Raw genomic sequence first — 19,696 nt, 5'->3', positions numbered from 1 at the left:
CTTCTGGACATCTACTCACAGAAAACACAGGTTCACAAAGGCATATGTGCAAAGTAGGTTTTTTACATTATTATTAGTAATGAGTTAGAAGCAACATAAATGTCTAAATATCCTGGAATATTCTTAGTACAATGTACAAGGCACCGACTGTAGAATAAAGTAATGCATATGACTTATGGGAAAACACATTCAACTCATATTGTTAGGTTAAAATAAAGAATTTGGCATATATGTATAGTGTGATCATATTATATTTTTTATTTATTTATTTTTATATTTTTTCTTTATTGATTTTAGAGTGAGAGGAAGGGAGAGGGAAAGAAAGACAGAAATATCAATGAGAGAGAATATCGACTGGCCGCCTCCTGCATACCCCTGACTGGGGATTTGGCCCAGAACCTGGGCATGTGCCCCGACTGAGAATCAAACTGGTGACCTCTTGGCGCATGGGTTGATGCTCAACCAGTGAGCCACACCGGCCGGGCTCACATTTTACTTTTATTCTTATTTTTAATCCTCACTCAACAATATGTTTATTGACTTTTAAAGAGAGAGGGAGGAAGAGAGAGCGAGAAATATCAATGTGAGAGAGAAACATTGAGCAGTTGCCTCCCATACATGCCCCAACTGGGGACTGAACCTACAACCTAGGTATGTGCCCTGACCGAAGTCAAACCTGCAACCTTTTTAGTATATAGGACCATGCTCCAACCAACTAAGCACCTGGCCAGATCACATTTTATTTATATTTTAATTCATGTATTTGTAATACAAATACACAAGAAAGGCCCACAAGTATACACACTAAACTGTTAGCAATGACACATTTGTGTCCGAAATTGGGACAGAAAGATATGAAAGTAGCCCTTCACTTTCTAGTCTATATATTTTAAAAATGTTTTACAACAATATACTTAGGTATCATTTATGTAACTTAAGATAAATAAGCAATCTATAGTAGACCTTCTATTCTACAGCATTCCTTTACAGCCGACCACCTGATATTTTTGCTGCTCCACAGAACGCCCAGTGTCACTGGTTTCTGTTTCTCCACCTAAGATTTTTTACCACCCAAGAAATTTCAACTTCTTTTCCATATTACAGAAGTTGCATCCCTTCAACATTTATGCATAACATTACAGTTTTGAAAAATGATTATACCAATTTATAATTATACCAGTCATACCCAGGACTTCTTGTTGCTCCATATTCATTTCAATATTTAGTCTTATCAAAATTTTTCTTTTTTCTTTTTTTTTTTTTGTGGTATGTGCCCCTAGTGGAACCAAACCCCAGACTCTCTGGTCCGCAGGCCAATGCTCAACCGCTGAACCAAACTGGCCAGGGCTAGTCTTATCAAACTTTTAATATGTTAAAAATAAGCTAGGTATAATATGGTATTCCAAGTAGGTTTATTTATATTTGCTCTTTTTTTTTCTTCTTTTTTACTAATAAGAATGAGCATACTTTCTGTATTTATGGAGTCATTTATGTTTATTCTTCTGTGATTGCTTATTTGTGTCTTTTGACTATTTCTATAAAGCTGTTAACCATTTTCTCATTGATCTGTAGGAACACTCTGAAATATTCTGGATACTTATCTTTTGTTATAAATTTGAAACTGCTCCTCTTAGTTTGTGACTTGTATTTTCAGTATGCTTTTATATTATCTTTTGATGAACAGAAATTCTTTTTGGGGTGGGGGGGTACGTACGCCTCTGACGGGAACCGAACACAGGACTCTCCGGGCCGCAGGCCATCGCTCCAACCACTGAGCCAAACTGGCCAGGGCAAACAGAAATTCTTTTATTTTTTTAATTTTTTAAAAATCTGCACCCAAGGACATTTTTTGATATTTTGTTCAGATAGAGTGGAAGGAAGAGAGAGAGAGAGAGAGAGAAACATCGATGTGAAAGGGACACATCGAGTGGTCGCCACCCACACAAGCCAACCAGGGCCGGGGACAAACTGCAACCAAGGTACGCACCCTTAGGGGGAACTGAACCTGGGTCTCTCAGGACCGCAGGCCGATGCTCTAACCGCTGAGCCAAACCGGCCAGGGCCAAACAGAAATTCTTATATTTAATAAAGTCTAATGTACTAATCTTCCCACTTGTGTTATGTACCTTTGAATCGTTCTTAAATCCTTCCTTATCTGAAACTAAAAAATAGTCTCCCAATCTTTCTTTATAAAGTGTTAAAATTGTGCTTTTAACATTTATTTAGTCATAAGTCCACTATCAAATTGTTTTTGTTTATGATCAAATACAGTGATAAAATTTATTTAGTTTTCATAGACTTATCCATTTGTCTTCATATCATTTATTAGATAATCCATCATTTCCATGGTGATTTTAATGCCACCATTAAGTATCAAAGTTTAAATATCAATGTCTCATATGGCATTATTAATCCACTTTGTGTCATGGTTATTCTTGGCCCTGGCAACTTAACATGTAAAATTAGGAATCAAATTACTAAAGTTCAGAAAATAAACCTGTGCAATTTTTATTGGTATTCTTTGAACTATTAGCTATTATTTTTATATTAATTAATTAGGAAAAATTTAAATGTCTAAGATACCATGTCCTCCTGTTGATATTTATTATCAGTCTTTCATTGACTTATGCCTATTTAACTTTTCTGAATAAGAGTTTATCATTTTCCTCAAAAAGATATACATTTCTTATTAGATTTATTATAACCATATTTCATAGTTATAATACATATCTCTTTAAGTGATATTTTCTGTTTATTACAGGTATAATATCATGCATTGTAAGTTGATTGTTCTATTACAGTGCAATATTCCCTAACTCTAGTGTCAACAATTTATCTGCATTCTTTAGAATTTTGGAGGGTCAGTAATATTAATAATTATGCCATCTAAAATAATGAGCATTTTACTTCCATTGCAATCTTTAAACATATTTTTCTTTTGTTGTTTTACTATAGAAGAGCTTCCAATACAATATATTTTTATCTTTATTGTTGTAAGTTTTACAGATGTTCCTCCTGACTTTACCCCATTGATCCCCTCAAATACTATATTGAATAAAAATAGTGACAGTAGTCTTCCATGTCTTGGTTCTAATTTTAACGGGAATGTTTTTTTGTTTTTGTTTTTTCTTTATTGATTTTAGAGAGAGAGGAAAAATGAGAGGGAGAGAGAGATAGAAACATCGAGGAAAGAGGACATTGATTGGCCATCTCCTGCATGCTCCCAACTGGGGATCGGGCCCACAACCTGGGCATATGTCCTGACTGGGAATCGAATGGGTCGATGCTCAACCACTGAGCCACACCAGCCGGACAACAAGAATGTTTTTAATGAAACAGTAAATATGCTATTGTTGTGGCTAATTATTTTTGCATATACTAGATCAAGATAAGAAAGTCCTCATTTGGTAACATCCCATTATCACTATTTCTATTCAAAACTGTACCCAAGATCCTAGAATGTGCCATAAGACTAGAAAAATAAACTTAAGGCATAAGGATTGGAAAAGAGAAAGTTAATATTATTATTTTAACATGATATAATTATCTGCTTAAAATTATTCTGCAGAAAAATGTTGGAAATGATAGAAGAATAAAGCAAGGTGTGTGCAAATGAGATCATTATACAGAAGTCCATTACCATTCTATACACTAACAACAAACAATTAGGGATGTGCTTAAACAATAGCATAAAAATATCAAATACTTATGAATGAATCTAACAATGAACATAAAACTGCCTGGGAAAACATAATAATTATTGAGATTCAATAAGATAATCTAATTAAATAAAAATGTACAATGTTAATGTTGAAGTAAATTTAATATCATAAAAATCATAATCCCTTCAACTAATTAATATGTAATTCCATTGAAAATACCCACAGGAAAAATAATCATTGCTATTATTGGAAAAACAAATAAAAATGTATGCTTTTCTGAAAGTAGGAATTTTACGATCACCCCTATACATAAAAGATGAGTTTGTGAGGAATGTAGTAATTTTTAAATTATTTGAGTTATTAATAATATTGTCGCTTACTGTGCTAAATATCTTACATTTGACTCATTCAGATTTCCTTTTCAATCAGGAAGCTGGTTTGAGTGAATCACATAAAATATGTCCATAACTCTGGATTTAACTGGACTAATCAATGGCGTTCCCAGAGACCAAGGCAGGAAGGAGAGTGAGATCCTCTTCAACCGACTTTACCACCCAGTAGAAAATCACTGTTTTCAGGGTGACATGTTCTACATAAATGTATTTTTCTGTGTTTCCATGACCACTCTGTACCCTTATCTATTTAATACTATTGCCAACAGTGTCTTCTTTGTAACAAAGTGTGGTGATAGATCCTCTTTGTTAGTTAAACCCCCTTTTATTAAATTCTCTATTGGGTTTCTCCTGCATCTGATTTATAGCTCATAGATAATCCCATTGTGAATAAACCCTTTTCAAATTATCCTAAATTGAGTGTGCCTGAATGAACACTTATATACCATAATTATCATTGAGTAAATAATAAAGTTCAAATAGTCTAGAATTCTGTCAGAGAAAAGAGTACCCTGATCTTTAAAAACATATCATACATCCAAAACTTTAGTAATTAGACATTAAATTAAAATCTCACTGATATTTAAGAACAAGAAAAACAAAGTATTATAATAGAAAACATAGGTGTCATTTTGCCTTTTTTTCTATAACTGTATCGATTGACTATAAAATATATAATCTTTGCAATTTACTTGGCAAATATTCAATACATAATAATATAAAAAGCTACCAGACCTATTTACAGTTAATTGGGTCTTTGATTACATCTATGCAAAGGACCCTTAAACATTTTTCTTCAGGCAGCATGGGAGAAGAAAAGTAGGTGGTTGAAATGAAAACGTGTATTAAAAATTACTAGTGAACTATAGAGAAACTTACAGTGCCATCCTTGCTGATCTGGCACAATAAGAATTACCCTAGTGTCTTATATTAGAGCAATTTAATGACTGATGATGGCAGGTGTAGAGTAGGTAAGATAAAGAATTATTAAAGCACAGTTATATAATTTTGATGATTCTAAATTATGACACTTGTGATATTTGGGGTAATTGTAAATATGTACAGAATTTATATAATATCTAACAGACTTGTAAAAAAAATCTACACTAAGATTAAGATAAGATTGAAAATGGGCTGGGTTGAAACCAGTGGCTAGATATTGGTCTGAATTACCAAGGGTAAGTATCCATGAGCAATTGCAGAAGTAATATGACAGAAGTTTGACTATGCAATATCCAATTGCAAAATTAGCCAACAACAAAACATAAGTAAAGCATCTATAGTAGAGTAGCAATTTTTATCATTCACAAAGCAGCCTTAATCTACTATATGAACTAAACCATCAGTTTTCATCATAATGTTGTTATAATGTGTATATTTACTCTAGGAGAGTGTAGAATTGACTTTATCGAGATGCCTGAAATTAGGCTAAACCTAATGTATACTGCAATTTGGGTAGCCTGCTTAGAGATAAAAAAAAAAAAAAGATGAATCATGGTATTGCAACCCAAGGAGTCTATGATTCATAAATTATTATCTGAAATGCAATCCAGAGAACAAATGTGGCTTGTGACTCCATATATATGTCATAAGGGTCAAGACAATGGCACATATCCAAGCTAAATTACTTTCCAAAAACAGAGGATGAATCTGAAAACATCAGCTTTTCTCTCAGCCTCTATGTGCCTAACTCCCTGTTGGAGATAATGAGGGTAATGGGAGTATAACTTGAAGATATTTACCATCTGGGTGAACAATAATAGAATAATTCAAGACTAATCATGTTTCTAAAAGTGGGATCTGATTTATTAGTTCTATAGAAATTCAGGAATGGTAGAATGTGGTGCAAACTAATGTAATAATATTCCTAAAATATGAAGAATGACAACAATAGCTAACATTTATTGACAGCTTATAATGCCAGGCACTTAGTAATTATCACTGATAATTTGTTATGATGAGGGCATGTCTCATGCACTGTGATAATTACTGTCACCATTTCATAATAATGACACATAAACTAGGTAATATTAATAACATTAATTCAAGAATATATATTAAATAGATAAATGAATGAATGATTGAGTGAGAGAAACTGAGGCTCAGAAAGTTTTAAAATTTGCCTAAATTCATGTGCAGAAGGATTTCAAACTGAAGCTGAGGCTTAGAGTATGGGTAGCTGTTGGAAAAGAAAGGTGGAACATACCAAATAGAAAACATGGCAAGAGGAAAAGTATATAAGCAGAATGAGACCCTTGTTCTTATGGGGAAAGAGATAATAAGTCTCAGACAGGGAGTATGTGTGGTGAAGTATTGGGGAGTACATTTTGGGGGACAGTGCAATTTCTTTAAGTCTAAGAAGGAGAGTTTGAAAATAATGCAGTGACCTAGCAGAGTGACAGGAAATTTTGGTTTAATAAAAATGTAAACTGGCAACATTAGACAATGTGTATTTGGCAGAAAGAATGTATCGAATATAGAAAGAATTTGTAGTAGTCTAAACATAGAATTATGAGAGTATAGATTTTGCTAATGATTGCACGTGAAATAGAAAAGATATGTCTAGGAAATCTTTTGAAAAAATGACTATAGACGAGAAGGGAAAAGATTAAGGAAAGAAGAAACCAATGTGTAGTGGGAAAGAATATCAAATGATGATATAACTAAAAGAAAAATAGACATAGAATATATTGTTTATGTTCATTAAACTAAAAATATAATAGAAATTGATATCAGTTGAAGGAGAAAAATTTTATATGGAGTTTGAGGTGGTAGTTTTATCTCCAAATACAGTCTATGCATAAGTAAGAAGAGTAGACAAGGATACAGATAGAAAATCAGGTTTAGAGATACAGATCTGTAAGTCATGGCATAAATAAAAAGGCACATACATAAAAAGGGAAGACTATAAAAAGCAGATTTAATGGAAGAGAGGACCCAGTTCAAATTCTGATTGCGAAATTGAACTTGAGTAAGTCGTTTAACATCTCTGAAACATAGCTCCTCCATGTTTTAAGTAGAGAAGTTATGTTTACTTCACAGTATTTTCATCACACAAAATGGAAGTGGTTTGCAAACAGTAAAGCAATGCAGATAATAATACAGTTACATGGTTAAAGTCATGAGGATGAAAGGATAGATTTTTAACCTATGTTTTTCTTGAGGGCTTTGAGTGTGAAACACATCTTCCGGTGTTACAGAGTGGATGATTCATTGCTACAGACTTTAAAAGGTCATCGGCATGTCTACTTCTAAAACATAGTAAAAATAATGCCTTTCTAAATTAACAAATCACTGAATAATGATCTCTGAGGTTTGCTTAGTTGGAGATACATAACTTTAACTAGCAAATAAAGAAGTAAGGAAGATAAATTTCCAGTTCAAAAGTTTTTCATGTAGCATATTTACTTGAATAAGGAAGCACCTTAAATATCACTTATTCTGTTTTTTAGCTTTCAACTTTGAAATTGTATACTAAATTTTTAATGTGCACATTTAAGTACATTGACTGCATGATAATCAATTCTTGATTTTATTATTTCTAAAAATATGAATTATGTTAAAATAAATGGTATCTTAGGAAAAATTTAAAACATAGATGCCTAAACAGTGTACATGTTCTTAGAGAAGCAGGGCCAGGTATGTTTTGTGTTCTTAGACTATGCTCATATTATCATTTTATTTCTGAATATTAATGCAAAAAATATTTTTGTTCATTTTTTGATTGAATGATATCTATGAATCTTGGTATTTCTTAAGGCAATCACAACTCAAATTTGGGTACATAATGACAAATAGCAGAATATAATTTATAAATGAATTGTGATTGCATTTTACTTTGTTTTTATTTCTCTATTTTCTATATGTTGGTCAAGGACTGAGCAATTAATTATAGGTGTCATAGATATCACAATTCCACCGTCCAAAAGACTCCAAAGAATTATATGGAAGTTATTCTAATACTCATCAATAGGTTTGAGCATCCCCAGAACAGAGACTATTTCTTAATTTAATCTTTGCATAACCAGCACCATGGACAGTGTCAGCATAAACTGCTCCCATATTAATTATTTTGGAGCAGATGATACATTAATGATTTTGCCCTGATATTATACTTGTCTAATATATAGTTAGAAATATGATTCACCAAGGCTTGAACATCTTTTTTTTAAAAATTTTGCTATAGTGATATTGCTTGTATGCAAATTACTAGCTGTTTTAATTTCATTTTAATGAAAGATGTTACACCTGGTAAATTGAATATTACAATAAAATTTATGTTGGCATAAACAATTATTATTTCAAGGCAGTGACTTCCTTTTAGATACAAAACTATAATATTAAATGTAAGAGAATTTTAACTTTAAAAACAACCTCTCCAAAGCAGTGTTTATTTTATTCCCATCTTTAAGTTCACTGAGGAATTCTTAGAGGTAGGAACAAATCTCCCTGCTCCCCCCAATAAAATTGGGAAGGAAAAGAGAATGTTCTAGTCAGATTTTTTAAATGTTATTATTGTGAAGCAGTATAGATTAGTGTACTAATCTATTAGGCATCTATTCTGAATCCCCCCCACCCCCAGGCCCAATTCTTAAGCTCATATTGTATAAATACACTCTTGACGTTTCCCGTTACCAACATGCACTACTATAAAGAGTGTGGATGTTAGCAATTGGTCCTGTATTCACAGTGGAATAGAGCTTAGTGGAGAGGAAAATGTGCGGAGGGCAAACCCGTCTGTAAACGCTCTCTGTAAACCGATGTTTATTCGGCTTGCTCTAAATTAGTCGTGGCATCACAGGAACCCTTTGTCTGCGGGACAGTGGGTCTGGCAACCATATCTCCTCTTGGAACGACGTCTGATGACTCCGCCCGAGCTGGGGGTGGGGACGGTGCACCGCGTGGAGAGCTCCACCGAGAATTAAAGTGAGCGAACAAAGAGAACTCCCAGCAGCCGCCCGCCAGCGCCTCGCAGCTGCACCGGGAGACGTCAGTCACTCCCGGAAGGCTGTTCGCATCCGTCTCCCTGCGAAAAGAACCAAGTGAATAATAGATGGAGATTGATTGAGCCAAGGACAAAGCTTCGCAGAAAACCAGTGCATCCGATTTCGAGCGGTTTTGTGATCTTCTGCCAAGTATGGATCACGGGAGTGCTGCAAGTCCTTTGAACGTGGTTACCGACCTTTCTTCTCGGGCGTGGCTTTGGCCTTTTTGTCTATTGCCACCCCCACCCCTTTCTTTGTCCCCGCCTTCTTCTCTTTCCTCTTGAAAGTAGCCTCTCTTTGGTTACTTCTACTTTGTCCTCCCCTGCAAGCCCGCCCACTCCCCTTCCCAGTCCGGTGAGGTCAGCTCATGAATATCAGTGCACTTCCTGGGGAGCGTCTGGCACCGCTTGGTACCTCCGTGGTCGCCTACTCCGAGCTGCAGCTCCAGCCCAGCAGCGGATCGCCGGGGAGTAACCCGCTCTCCGGGCCGCTGAGTCTGCACGTTAACGCCATTGTTTGGAGAAATTCAGTGGGTGTGGACCTGGGGCCAGTGTGCCCAAAGTCGTGCTCAGCCAGAAAGTCGAATATAATACTACGAAGTTAAACTTTCCTTGTCTCTGAAAGACACAATAAATCCTGAGGTCGCCGGAAGATCAGAAGCAAAGCGCTGTTGATTTGCATCAACTTGGAAACGTCGCCTCTGCTGAGAAGTGAGCAGTTAGTTCTTCTGGATTTCTTAAGGGATGGGGATGAGAAATGGGGTAGGTTAATGGGCAGATAAAACTGGAGATTAAAAATGTTTGTTTGGGCTGTTCCGGGGTTGCTTGATTGACTATTTTCATGGGGGGAAGAGACACAAAATCTTGTCACTTAGGGAGAACCACGTGACAGCGGTCAGGTACCTTTGATTGTGGCAGCTATGCTTTTTTCTGGGTTAGAGTTGTCTGGAGACCGAGTTTAAGCGTTCTTTGGTGCCTCTCACCCCTGGAATGATTCTGCCTAAATAAAAACAAAAATCAGGTTGAACGACGTGTCTGGGTGGTCCACATTAGTGGGACCCACACAGATGGACTAGGTTACACATTCTAGGAGCATGTGGCTCCAAGAAAATACGTAGAAAATGAGTTGATGGACAACTCCCTCCACCTAATGTCTTCTTTGTTCACTGTTATTTTCCAAACTGAGTTAGAAGGAGATTCCCAGGAAGAGACAAGGAGGTGGAGAAGGAACCCTCCAGTCATATTTCTTCATAAAATGAGGATTTACTGTACTGTATGTTGACTAAGTTATGATACTGTAAATAGACAATAACAAGAATAACGCTAGTAAAGTAACTGGCAAATATCTCCTCTCTTAATAGGAGAAATTTATTTTTTCTTCTAAGCAGAACTTTATGCCTATTCATCACCTTTTCAATGCTTTGGAGAGAAATTCTAGTTCTAAGGAAAAAGGATCTAATTGACTAGCTGATTACATAGCTGGATCATTAGGGAGAACCTAGGAGGTAATTGTTTGCTATTTGTCAGATATTAAATGCCAATGATAGCATTATCTTTGGAGAAAAAAATACACAATAGCAATTGGTCTTATCACCATGAGTTAGTATGCACCAGCCTTCTGGGTGCCAAGTCAGGATGCAGCAGGCTTTTTGGGTGCAGGGTTATTCTCTCTCAGAATGTGCCTTCATAGGAAGAACAGGGCACTGAAAAAATATAACTTTGCTTATAATGTATCATCTGAGAAGATGTGTAAGAACAAAAATATTTTCTATCTAGCAATTATGCTTAAAACTAAAAAAATTCATAAGAACTATGAAATTTGATAAGTATAGGAAATCACGTGTAATTTAAGAAATTGTTCAGATTGTCAATAAACTTTTCTACAAGTATTTTAACAATTATTTCCCAAAGCATAAAAAAGAAAAATCCCTTCAGAGTTGCTATGACTAAACTATATAGATGATTTCTAATGTCATTATTTTCTTGAAACTGAAGTTGATTTAAAGTGTGTGTGTGTGTGTGTGTGTGTGTGTCCTAGTCTGAAGGAAAGTGGGTGCATTTCTCCAACTAAGAACAACATTCAGGGTTAGAGTTGTTTGGGGAAAGTGCCATTTGTCCATAGCAAATTTTCTTCAGGAACCTCCATCATAACCTTTTTCCTGTCATTGACACTGGGTGTATTAATTAAATAAAACTCTCTCCACTAAACTATGCTTTAAATTGCAGATTTGAGGTGAGAAAAACTGAAGTTGAAAAATCAGGGTATTTAAAACTCTAGTATGTGGACATCTTCTTTTCCTCTGAAGCTTTCTTTTGACTTTACACTTTTTAAAAAATCTTCCTTGCCCTCAATTCTTTTCTGAATCCATGTCTCACCTTTATCAAAACATGCTGCCCTGAAAATGTAAGGTTCAGCTGCTTTCACATAGTGATTTTACTAAAGTGCAGTGGGTTGGAGATAGCGCCTCCCTGGGCAAAACGAGAATTGACAATTCTGCATCTTACTCCTGAAGTCAAGGCTTCTATTAAGCACCTTCCAAATCTCTTCATTTTCTAGGGCTTATATTGTGTAGCAAAATTACCCTTTGCTCTATAACAATGCAGACATGTTGTATGTTTTCTTTCTTTTGTTTCTGTTCCAGACTAGAAGGAAGTTTGGTGTTGGTGACAAGGGAAGAGAATGATCTGGTGATGGACCATTCTAAATCGCATGGGGTAGTTTCATCGTAGACGACCATGAGTCAGCCACCGACCGGGGGCGCTGCCCCTGCCATAGCCGCAGCTTCTGCCGCCACAGCTGCCACTGAGGCTCGCCTGCACCCTGAGGGCAGCAGCAGAAAGCAGCAGCGTGCTCAGTCACCCGCTAGACTGAGGGACAATTCGGTCCGACAGACAACATCGGCTACCCGATCCCCAGTTGGGGCAGGCACTAAACTCAATTCTGTTCGGCAGCAGCAGCTGCAGCAACAGCAGCAGCTGCAGCAACAGCAACAGCAGCAGCAGCAGCAGCAGCAGCAGCAGCAGCAGCAGCAGCAGCAGGGCAACAAGACCGGGGGCCGCGCTGCGCCTCCAGCCAGCACCAGAGGAAGCGGAGGCGGGGCGGAGAAGGCAGGGCCCCCGGCTCCCAAAGGGGCTGTGCCGGGAGCTGTCCAGCCCGTGGCTGGTGCTGAAGCGGCTCCCGCTGTGACCCTGGCCCCGGTGGGTGGCAGGAGGCCTGGTCCGACCGAGGAGCCACCCCGGGAACTACAGCCCCTGTCCTCTAAACTCGGGGAACACCCTCCGCGCGGGGAAGGAGGGGGAGGGGGTGGGGAAGTAGGAGGAGCCGGCGGCGGCTCCGGGGAAAGGGAGGGGGGCGCTCCGCAGCCGCCGCCGCCCAGGGGCTGGCGAGGGAAAGGCGTAAGAGCTCAGCAGAGGGGCGGCAGCGGCGGGGAGGGGGCCTCCCCTTCGCCATCCTCTGCGGTCAAAACCCCAGTCCCCGGCAGTAGAAACTCCGGAAGCGGCGTTGTGGGAGGCAGCAGCAGTGGAGGAGGGAGCTACTGGAAGGAAGGATGTCTGCAGTCTGAGCTCATCCAATTCCATCTCAAGAAAGAGCGGGCGGCAGCGGCGGCAGCCGCGGCTCAAATGCACACTAAGAACGGTGGCAGTGGCAGCAGCCGCAACTCTCCGGTCTCTGGCGCCCCTGCCATTTGCGAATCTCTTGCAGTCCCTTCCTCTTTCCCAATGGCGGCGGCAGCGGAGGGCCCCCAGCAGAGCGCAGAGGGCAGCGCCAGCGGCGGCGGCATGCAGGCGGCGGAGCCCCCTCCATCGCAGCCACAGCCGCACCCGCAGCAGCTCCAGGAGCAGGAAGAAATGCAGGAGGAGATGGAGAAGCTTCGAGAGGAAAATGAGACTCTCAAGGTGAGGAGGGTAGGGGTAATCCGGTGGGGGAGGGGAGCCTCGAAGGATTAGGGCGTGTCCCGGAGAAGGTGAGAGGCTGCTAACCTGTTAGGGAGCCTTAAAGGAGGGGAACAGGAAATGAAGGGAGGGGGTTCGTAGGCCTTTTCCGGTTTTAATACAGCCCGAGATTGGTAGCGTTAGGTTTTAATGTAAACCCAAATCTGGACCTTCCTTCCTCTAATTATGGTTTTCCCCATATTTTCATGGAGAGAGCTAGGTACAGTAGGAGAGCGAGAGAAGGCCTAGAGAGGGCCGCTTTTCCAGTTTCTCCGTGTCATTCCTGTGTCCTGGAGATGATGGGGCAGTAAAGATGAGGGTTTGGAATTGGGATGGGGTGTACACAGTGTATGTCAGAGGGGTGGAGAGCGAGGCTAATTTTGGCCCGCGGCCTGTCACCCCAGAACGAGATCGACGAGCTGAGGACCGAGATGGACGAAATGAGGGACAGTTTCTTCGAGGAGGATGCCTGTCAACTGCAGGAAATGCGCCACGAGTTGGAGAGAGCCAACAAAAACTGCCGGATCCTGCAGTACCGCCTCCGCAAAGCCGAGCGCAAAAGGCTCCGCTATGCGCAGACCGGTGAAATCGACGGGGAGCTGCTGCGCAGCCTGGAGCAGGACCTCAAGGTTTGTGGCGCTGGGTGTCGGTGGGTGGGGACTCTGGTCAACCAACGGCTCTTTGCTGTCTGAAAGGCCTTCAGTGGTGACTAGCAAAGCGCTTTAGAGTCACAGAGTTTCGCAGCTCTGACCACAAAATATCAGTGCCGGAAGAATGGTGAGAACAAACAGGTGGATCTGAAGAGTGGAGTGTGTCAGGCCTTAGGGAGAACGAGCTCAATGAGCTCTCCTGGGAGTAATTAATGATGGCGCTAATAGAGGTGGTGGAAAGAGGGCGTCTCCCTTCCTGGGGGAAACAAGGGTGTGGCAGAACCCAGGCTCTGGCCTTGGCCTGGCCTACAGAATCTGCCTTCCAAATGAAGGCCATGTGGAATGAGGCACTCAAGAGCGGTGCCCTGAGGACTGCCCCAGAGGAGTTGAAGCCCTGAATAGGAACAGCACTGGGAAGGTATGGGCTGAGCTTTCTCCTGCAAGTCCCCACCCCCTACCTTCCAGTAGTCCTTCTTTGCTGTACTTACTACTTCCATCACCCCCTCCAAAGGAAAACTGTCCAATTTAAGACCCCTTTTAGGAGTAAAGGGAGAGTGAGGTAAATAAAAGAAACACTTCACATTCTTTCTAATGTGAAATTGCCTTTCAGAATTTCTCCCAGTGGAGAAATTTCAGCTTTGAAATGCATTTTTAGGCAGGTGTGGTCAGTTCAATTCAGTTTAACTGTAGGTCAGATGTTATCGTCATGGCCTGGACAACCAAAAACATATACTTTTAATTGTATTAACTTCAGGGTAGAATAATCAAATGTCATTATTCTATATTTGTGTTAAAGAAAGCAGTGAGAAAACATCTTAAGAAAGTTGGTGTATTACTTATTCTTTTCTTTTTTTAAACCTTTGTTGAGTACTCACTATGCACTGGGCACCATGGCGAGCATTGTTACATGTATTATTATCTCATATATTTCTCAAGAAAAAGAAGACCTACAACGTAGGGATTATTAATAGCATCACTTAACAGGTACTTAAACTGAACCTTTTGCTGAGGTTAAGTGCCCAGCCTTCACTCAGCCCTGTAATTCAGCAAGTAGGTAGCCAGGCTAGCTCCCTATTCAGTCTAAAAACACAGCTTCTTTGCACTGGCTGGTTTGGTTCAGCAGTTAGAGCATCTACCCACGAACCAGAGAGTCCCTGGTTTGGTTCTCATTAAGGGCACATACCTTGGTTGCAGTTAGTCCCCAGCCCCGGTTGGGGTTGTGTGGGTGGCAACCAGTCAATGTGTCTCTTTCACATCGATGTTTCTCTCTCTCTCTCCCTCCCTCTCGCTCTTTCTAAAGATAAATGCAAAAATGTCTTTGGGTGAGGATAAAAAAATAAAAACACAGCCGGTTCTGGAGCCACTTCACAAAACTGCACCATTTTTCCAAACCCTAAATTTTCCAGGATAATCTCAGGAAAGGAGGCAAAATGCACATTGTTATTTTTTTAACAACTTAATCTCAAAGACTAAAGTGGTTCCTAAAACTAAGTACCTGGAAGTCCAGGATCAAAATTCATGCCCCATACCTCACTTATGAAAACTTTGTTTTCTAGTCTTTAAAATTGGTAATAATAGAAATGCCTACCTGATAGAATTAGAGAAGATATGTAAAATTTCTCTATACATGATAGACACAGTTGAACATTTATTACTATAGTGTAATGTAGAGGTTAAGGGAACAGAGTTGAGAGCTAGACTTCCCGGCCATTTGTTAGCTCTAGGACCTTGAGCATATTACTTCACATATCCAAGACTCAGTTTCTCAATCTATAAAACAGGAATAATAATAGTACCTATTCATAGGACTGTTGTATGTAAAGCATCTGGACTAATGCCTGCATATGGTAAACGGTATATAAGTATTGGCTCTTAATGCTTTTAATATGAATATAACTTTAGCCTACGTATTTTGTTGTCTTAATTATATTTTATTTCTACAAACACTTTGATTTAGGTTGCAAAGGATGTATCTGTGAGACTTCACCATGAACTGGAAAATGTGGAAGAAAAGAGAACAACAACAGAAGATGAAAATGAGAAACTGAGGCAACAGCTTATAGAAGTTGAAATTGCAAAGCAAGCTTTACAGAATGAATTGGAAAAAATGAAAGAGGTTAGTATACGATTATCTCATGGTGTGCTAATTACTTGTAGCTCTTTAGAAAAGAATTCCAAGAACTAATATGACTGTTGAAATAATTTTGTTTTCATGATTATAAGACAGTTTGTTGTCCTCACTCAGTATGGTAACAGATAGATGAGTTTGTAGTAATAAATGAGAATTTGACTTCAGCCCTACCTCTAACTTGATATATATGGGCTGTGACCTATGTTTCAACCTGTGTCATCTAAATGTATGTTACTTACATAAATTATATAGCTATATCAAACACAAAGGGTGTCAAGAGTATGAAAGAATAAACCTTGGATTAGCAGACAGGAAGAACTAGTTCCATAATATTACTACAGAGTTCATTGAACCACATACTTTAAGATGAAAAAGGCCATAAAGTGAATTTAATCAAATCTTATCATTGCTTGAATCCTCCTTATAATAAAGCCTTCAAATGGTCTAATGCTTAGAACATCACCAGTGACTAACCTTCAAAAATTTGCTGCAGTAGCTAATTCTGTCAAAACATACCTCTTTTTATTTATTTATTAAATTCATTTATTTATTAAATTTATTTAATTGCAACTTCAACCAGGTCATCTGAGTTCTACCCTTTAGGGTAGAAGAGTCAGAATTCTCTTCCACATCAGCTATTTCAAGATTCTTACCACGTGTCCCCGAATTTTCTCAACAAAATTGGTATCAAAGAAAATAATTGGGAGAGAAAAGAAACAGAAAAAGTCTATCAAGAAGTAATTAGCTTGGTGATAAGTAACAACTTGAATTAAAATAATATTTATCCTTAAAAACTTCCTAAAAGTATTCAACTTGTGAAAACCATTGAGAAATACCAAATTGCATAAGTGGTCCTCTGAACATTTTCCTCTACTTAAATATACAGATTTGAAATGAAAATCTCAACCTTTCCATGGACTAACTGAGATTTTGCTGTTTTCCATTTGCTGTGCTTATCTCAAAACAGTATATAAGTGTATCTACTATGTAACAGTGACATTATCAATAGTCTGATTAAGAATATGTGTCAGGCCCGGCCAGTGTGGCACCGTGGTTGAGTGTCAACCCATGCACCGAGAGGTCGCTGGTTCGATTCCCGGTCAGGGCACACGCCCAGGTTGTGGGCCAAATCCCCAGTGGAGGCAAGCAGGAAGCGACCAATTAATGTTCTCGCTCATCAATGTTTCTATCTCTCTTTCCCTCTCCCTTCCTCTCTAAAATCAATAAAGACAAAAAAAAAATTGTTAAGGAAAAAAAAAAAGAATATGTGTCAGGAACTGTAGAAGACTGTTTCAGGGAGGTAAACTCTTTTGTGATCTAAGTTTCTGCTTATTCTTATACTACCCTGACTAGAAACATTTTCAACATGACGTTTTAATGATATGTAATTCTTGGCTACTACCCCAGGGTGGCTGTGTGCTGTAGTAAAAAACCATGAGACTGGGAGCCATGTGACTGTCTTCACTGGTAACTAACTGGGTGGCTTTAAAGCGCTGTAACTTCTACTTGCTCTATTCAGTTGTGGAATGTTGTTTTCAAGGACTCTCGACATCTCCTATGGCTATCGTGGATCCTATCGTGCAATCCAGAACATTACAATGAAAGAGCAGCGTAGGTTTTTTATTTGTTTTTTGGTTTTTTTCCCCTAAAGAGATCAAATATAAAGTTGAATAGATATGTGTTTCTTCAACAGTAATGTACGGTTGAAATTTCAAAAATGACAGTTTAATTTCCGGGGGGGCGGATTAAGTAGGTAGCTGTACTAGTTTGCTAGGGCTGCTGTGATGAAGTGTCACAAATTGGGTGTCTTAAACAACAGAAATCGATTTTCACACAGTTCTGGAAGTTCAAAATCAAGGTGGTGGTGGGGTTGACTCCTTCTGAGGTCTGAGAAGGAAGGATCTGTTCCAAGCCTCTCCTTTTGCCTTGTAGGTCCCTGGGTTCACCGTCCCGTGACACTGAGTCTAAATTTCCCCTTCTTGTAAGGACACCAGTCACATTACAATAGGACCCATCCTAATGACCTCATTGCAGTTTGATTGTCTCTTTAAAGACTTATCTCCAAATAAGGTCACATTCTGAGTTACTTTGGGTTAGGACTTCAAAATATGAATTGTGGAGACACAGTTCAACCCAGAACAGTAGCTATTAAATACCTTCTTATGGGGAAGCAAAGAGAAAGTTAATTGTTAGTTCCATTCGGCTTCATTCCATGTTATACCTCACTTGCCTTATCCTGTATTCTTTGTTTAGGTTTTTTTTTAAATCCTCACCCAAGGACATTTTGCACGTATCTTCAGATAGAGCGAGAGGGAGGAAGAGAGAGAGAAACATCAATGTGAAAGGGACACATCGACTGGTTGCCACCCACACAACCCCAACCAGGCGGCAGACAAACTGCAACCGAGGTACGTGCCCTTAGTGGGAACGAAACCTGGGCCTCTCTGGTCCGAGGCCGACGCTCTAACCGCTGAGCCAAACTGGCCAGGGCCATATTATTTGTTTATACAGTTAAAAACATTCAAGTCAAAACAAACTTCATTTGATTACCAAGGATAAAAGAGAAATATCTGATGACTTGGTATCCTGTAAATATTTTTCAGATGGGTACCTGGAAAGTTGGATTTAAAAACAGCATAAGGGCTCTCTGATTTTCATCCTCTGTCCAGGAAAGGGGACAATGCCTATGAACTGGCTCTTCACTAGCCAGACAGGTGGAATCACTCCCATTTTAACATCAAAACCAAAATAATCTGGCTACAGGGAAGAGGGCTGGAACCTGGGAATATCCTCAGGAGAATCATTGTAAAGATGCATTTCTTTAATTCTGCTCTTCACACCCTCCCCAGCGACAGTTTCCTCTTCAGGGCACTAATTTTGGATTGGGAAAATACCCTTGCAGCAATAAATAGTGTGGATATATATGTGCCTGCCAGGAAGGCAATTTGCCTTCTCCTTGGAGTTATGAAAGCCAAATCCCAATTCCTGATTAGAGACTGCAAGAGCAGAAATGTAAGGGATTTTAAGAAGAGGTATGCAGCACATCAGCTGTTAAAAGATGGACTCTGAAGCTGCATTTACAGTTTGAGAAGATGTGGGGTGTGTGTGACAGAAGTAGCAATAGAGAAGAAGGGCAAGAGAGTGGAAAATAAAAATTTGAGGGGTTCTGAGTGTAATATAGGGGAAATGAAAAATATTCTGATAAGAAAATTCCATAATCATTTCTATGAGGTTGACTTTAATAGTGCTCAGAAAAGTTAAAAATATATTTAGAAATCAGAAATGTTTCATTTAAATAAGATTTTTGTAATGGTAATTTTGTTGCCGTCCAAGAACACATATGTTAAAACTGAGCTGCAATAATAACAGGCTCACTTTGTAGGGTAGGAGCTGTGAGTTTAAAGACTGACTTTTCCCTCTATGATTGCAACAGCGTCAGTTAACTATCTGCTTCTTCAGTTGTAAAATGAAAACATATTCACATCCTTGGTGAGTGTAACCACACGACTGTCATCCCTTCGTGGCACATTCCACCAGTGAACACAGAACCAGGCCAAGCTTTCCATTATGAAGAGAAGACACTAGTTATGGAGTAAAATCATAAAATATTAAATAGAATATACTAGAGAAAAGTAATCCTCCAACTCCCAGATTTTAGTTTCTTATATGGAGTCATATAGATGTTGAACAGCACAACGGGGACCAACAGCACATCTGTCGGAGTTTGCAAACCATTTACTGAAAGTTTAACTGGCTTCAAGGGTGTTGACCAATTGCTCTCAGGGCTGCTGGCTGCACAAAGTTCTGTGCACCTGCTCACATCCATCTGCTTATCTTCTCCCCTAAGAAGATGGAGTAGACACCGGGGAGTAAGAAGAGTTGAGTAGAAACAGGATGGAGGTAATTAGTTCAGTTTACTGCAGTCCGTTGTTTGAATTGAAATA

The 19,696-nt window shown here is 39.1% G+C and overlaps 1 protein-coding gene across 1 annotated transcript in view; it reads left to right on the top strand.

The window, feature by feature from the left end:
• Positions 1-9,729: 9,729 nt before the first annotated feature.
• SOGA3 (SOGA family member 3) overlaps positions 9,730-19,696 on the top strand; it is a 37,230-nt gene continuing 27,263 nt past the window's right edge. The window contains exons 1-4 of the mRNA XM_036249177.1: positions 9,730-9,749; positions 11,681-12,935; positions 13,376-13,600; positions 15,579-15,737. Coding sequence (XP_036105070.1) covers positions 11,775-12,935; positions 13,376-13,600; positions 15,579-15,737 — 1,545 coding nt within the window. The 5' untranslated portion in view covers positions 9,730-9,749; positions 11,681-11,774. The remainder of the gene's footprint in view (positions 9,750-11,680; positions 12,936-13,375; positions 13,601-15,578; positions 15,738-19,696) is intronic.

This window comes from Molossus molossus, unplaced genomic scaffold (genome assembly GCF_014108415.1).
Source record: "Molossus molossus isolate mMolMol1 unplaced genomic scaffold, mMolMol1.p scaffold_m16_p_8, whole genome shotgun sequence".
Classification (NCBI taxonomy): domain Eukaryota; kingdom Metazoa; phylum Chordata; class Mammalia; order Chiroptera; family Molossidae; genus Molossus; species Molossus molossus.
This window is presented reverse-complemented; position numbering and strand designations above follow the sequence as displayed.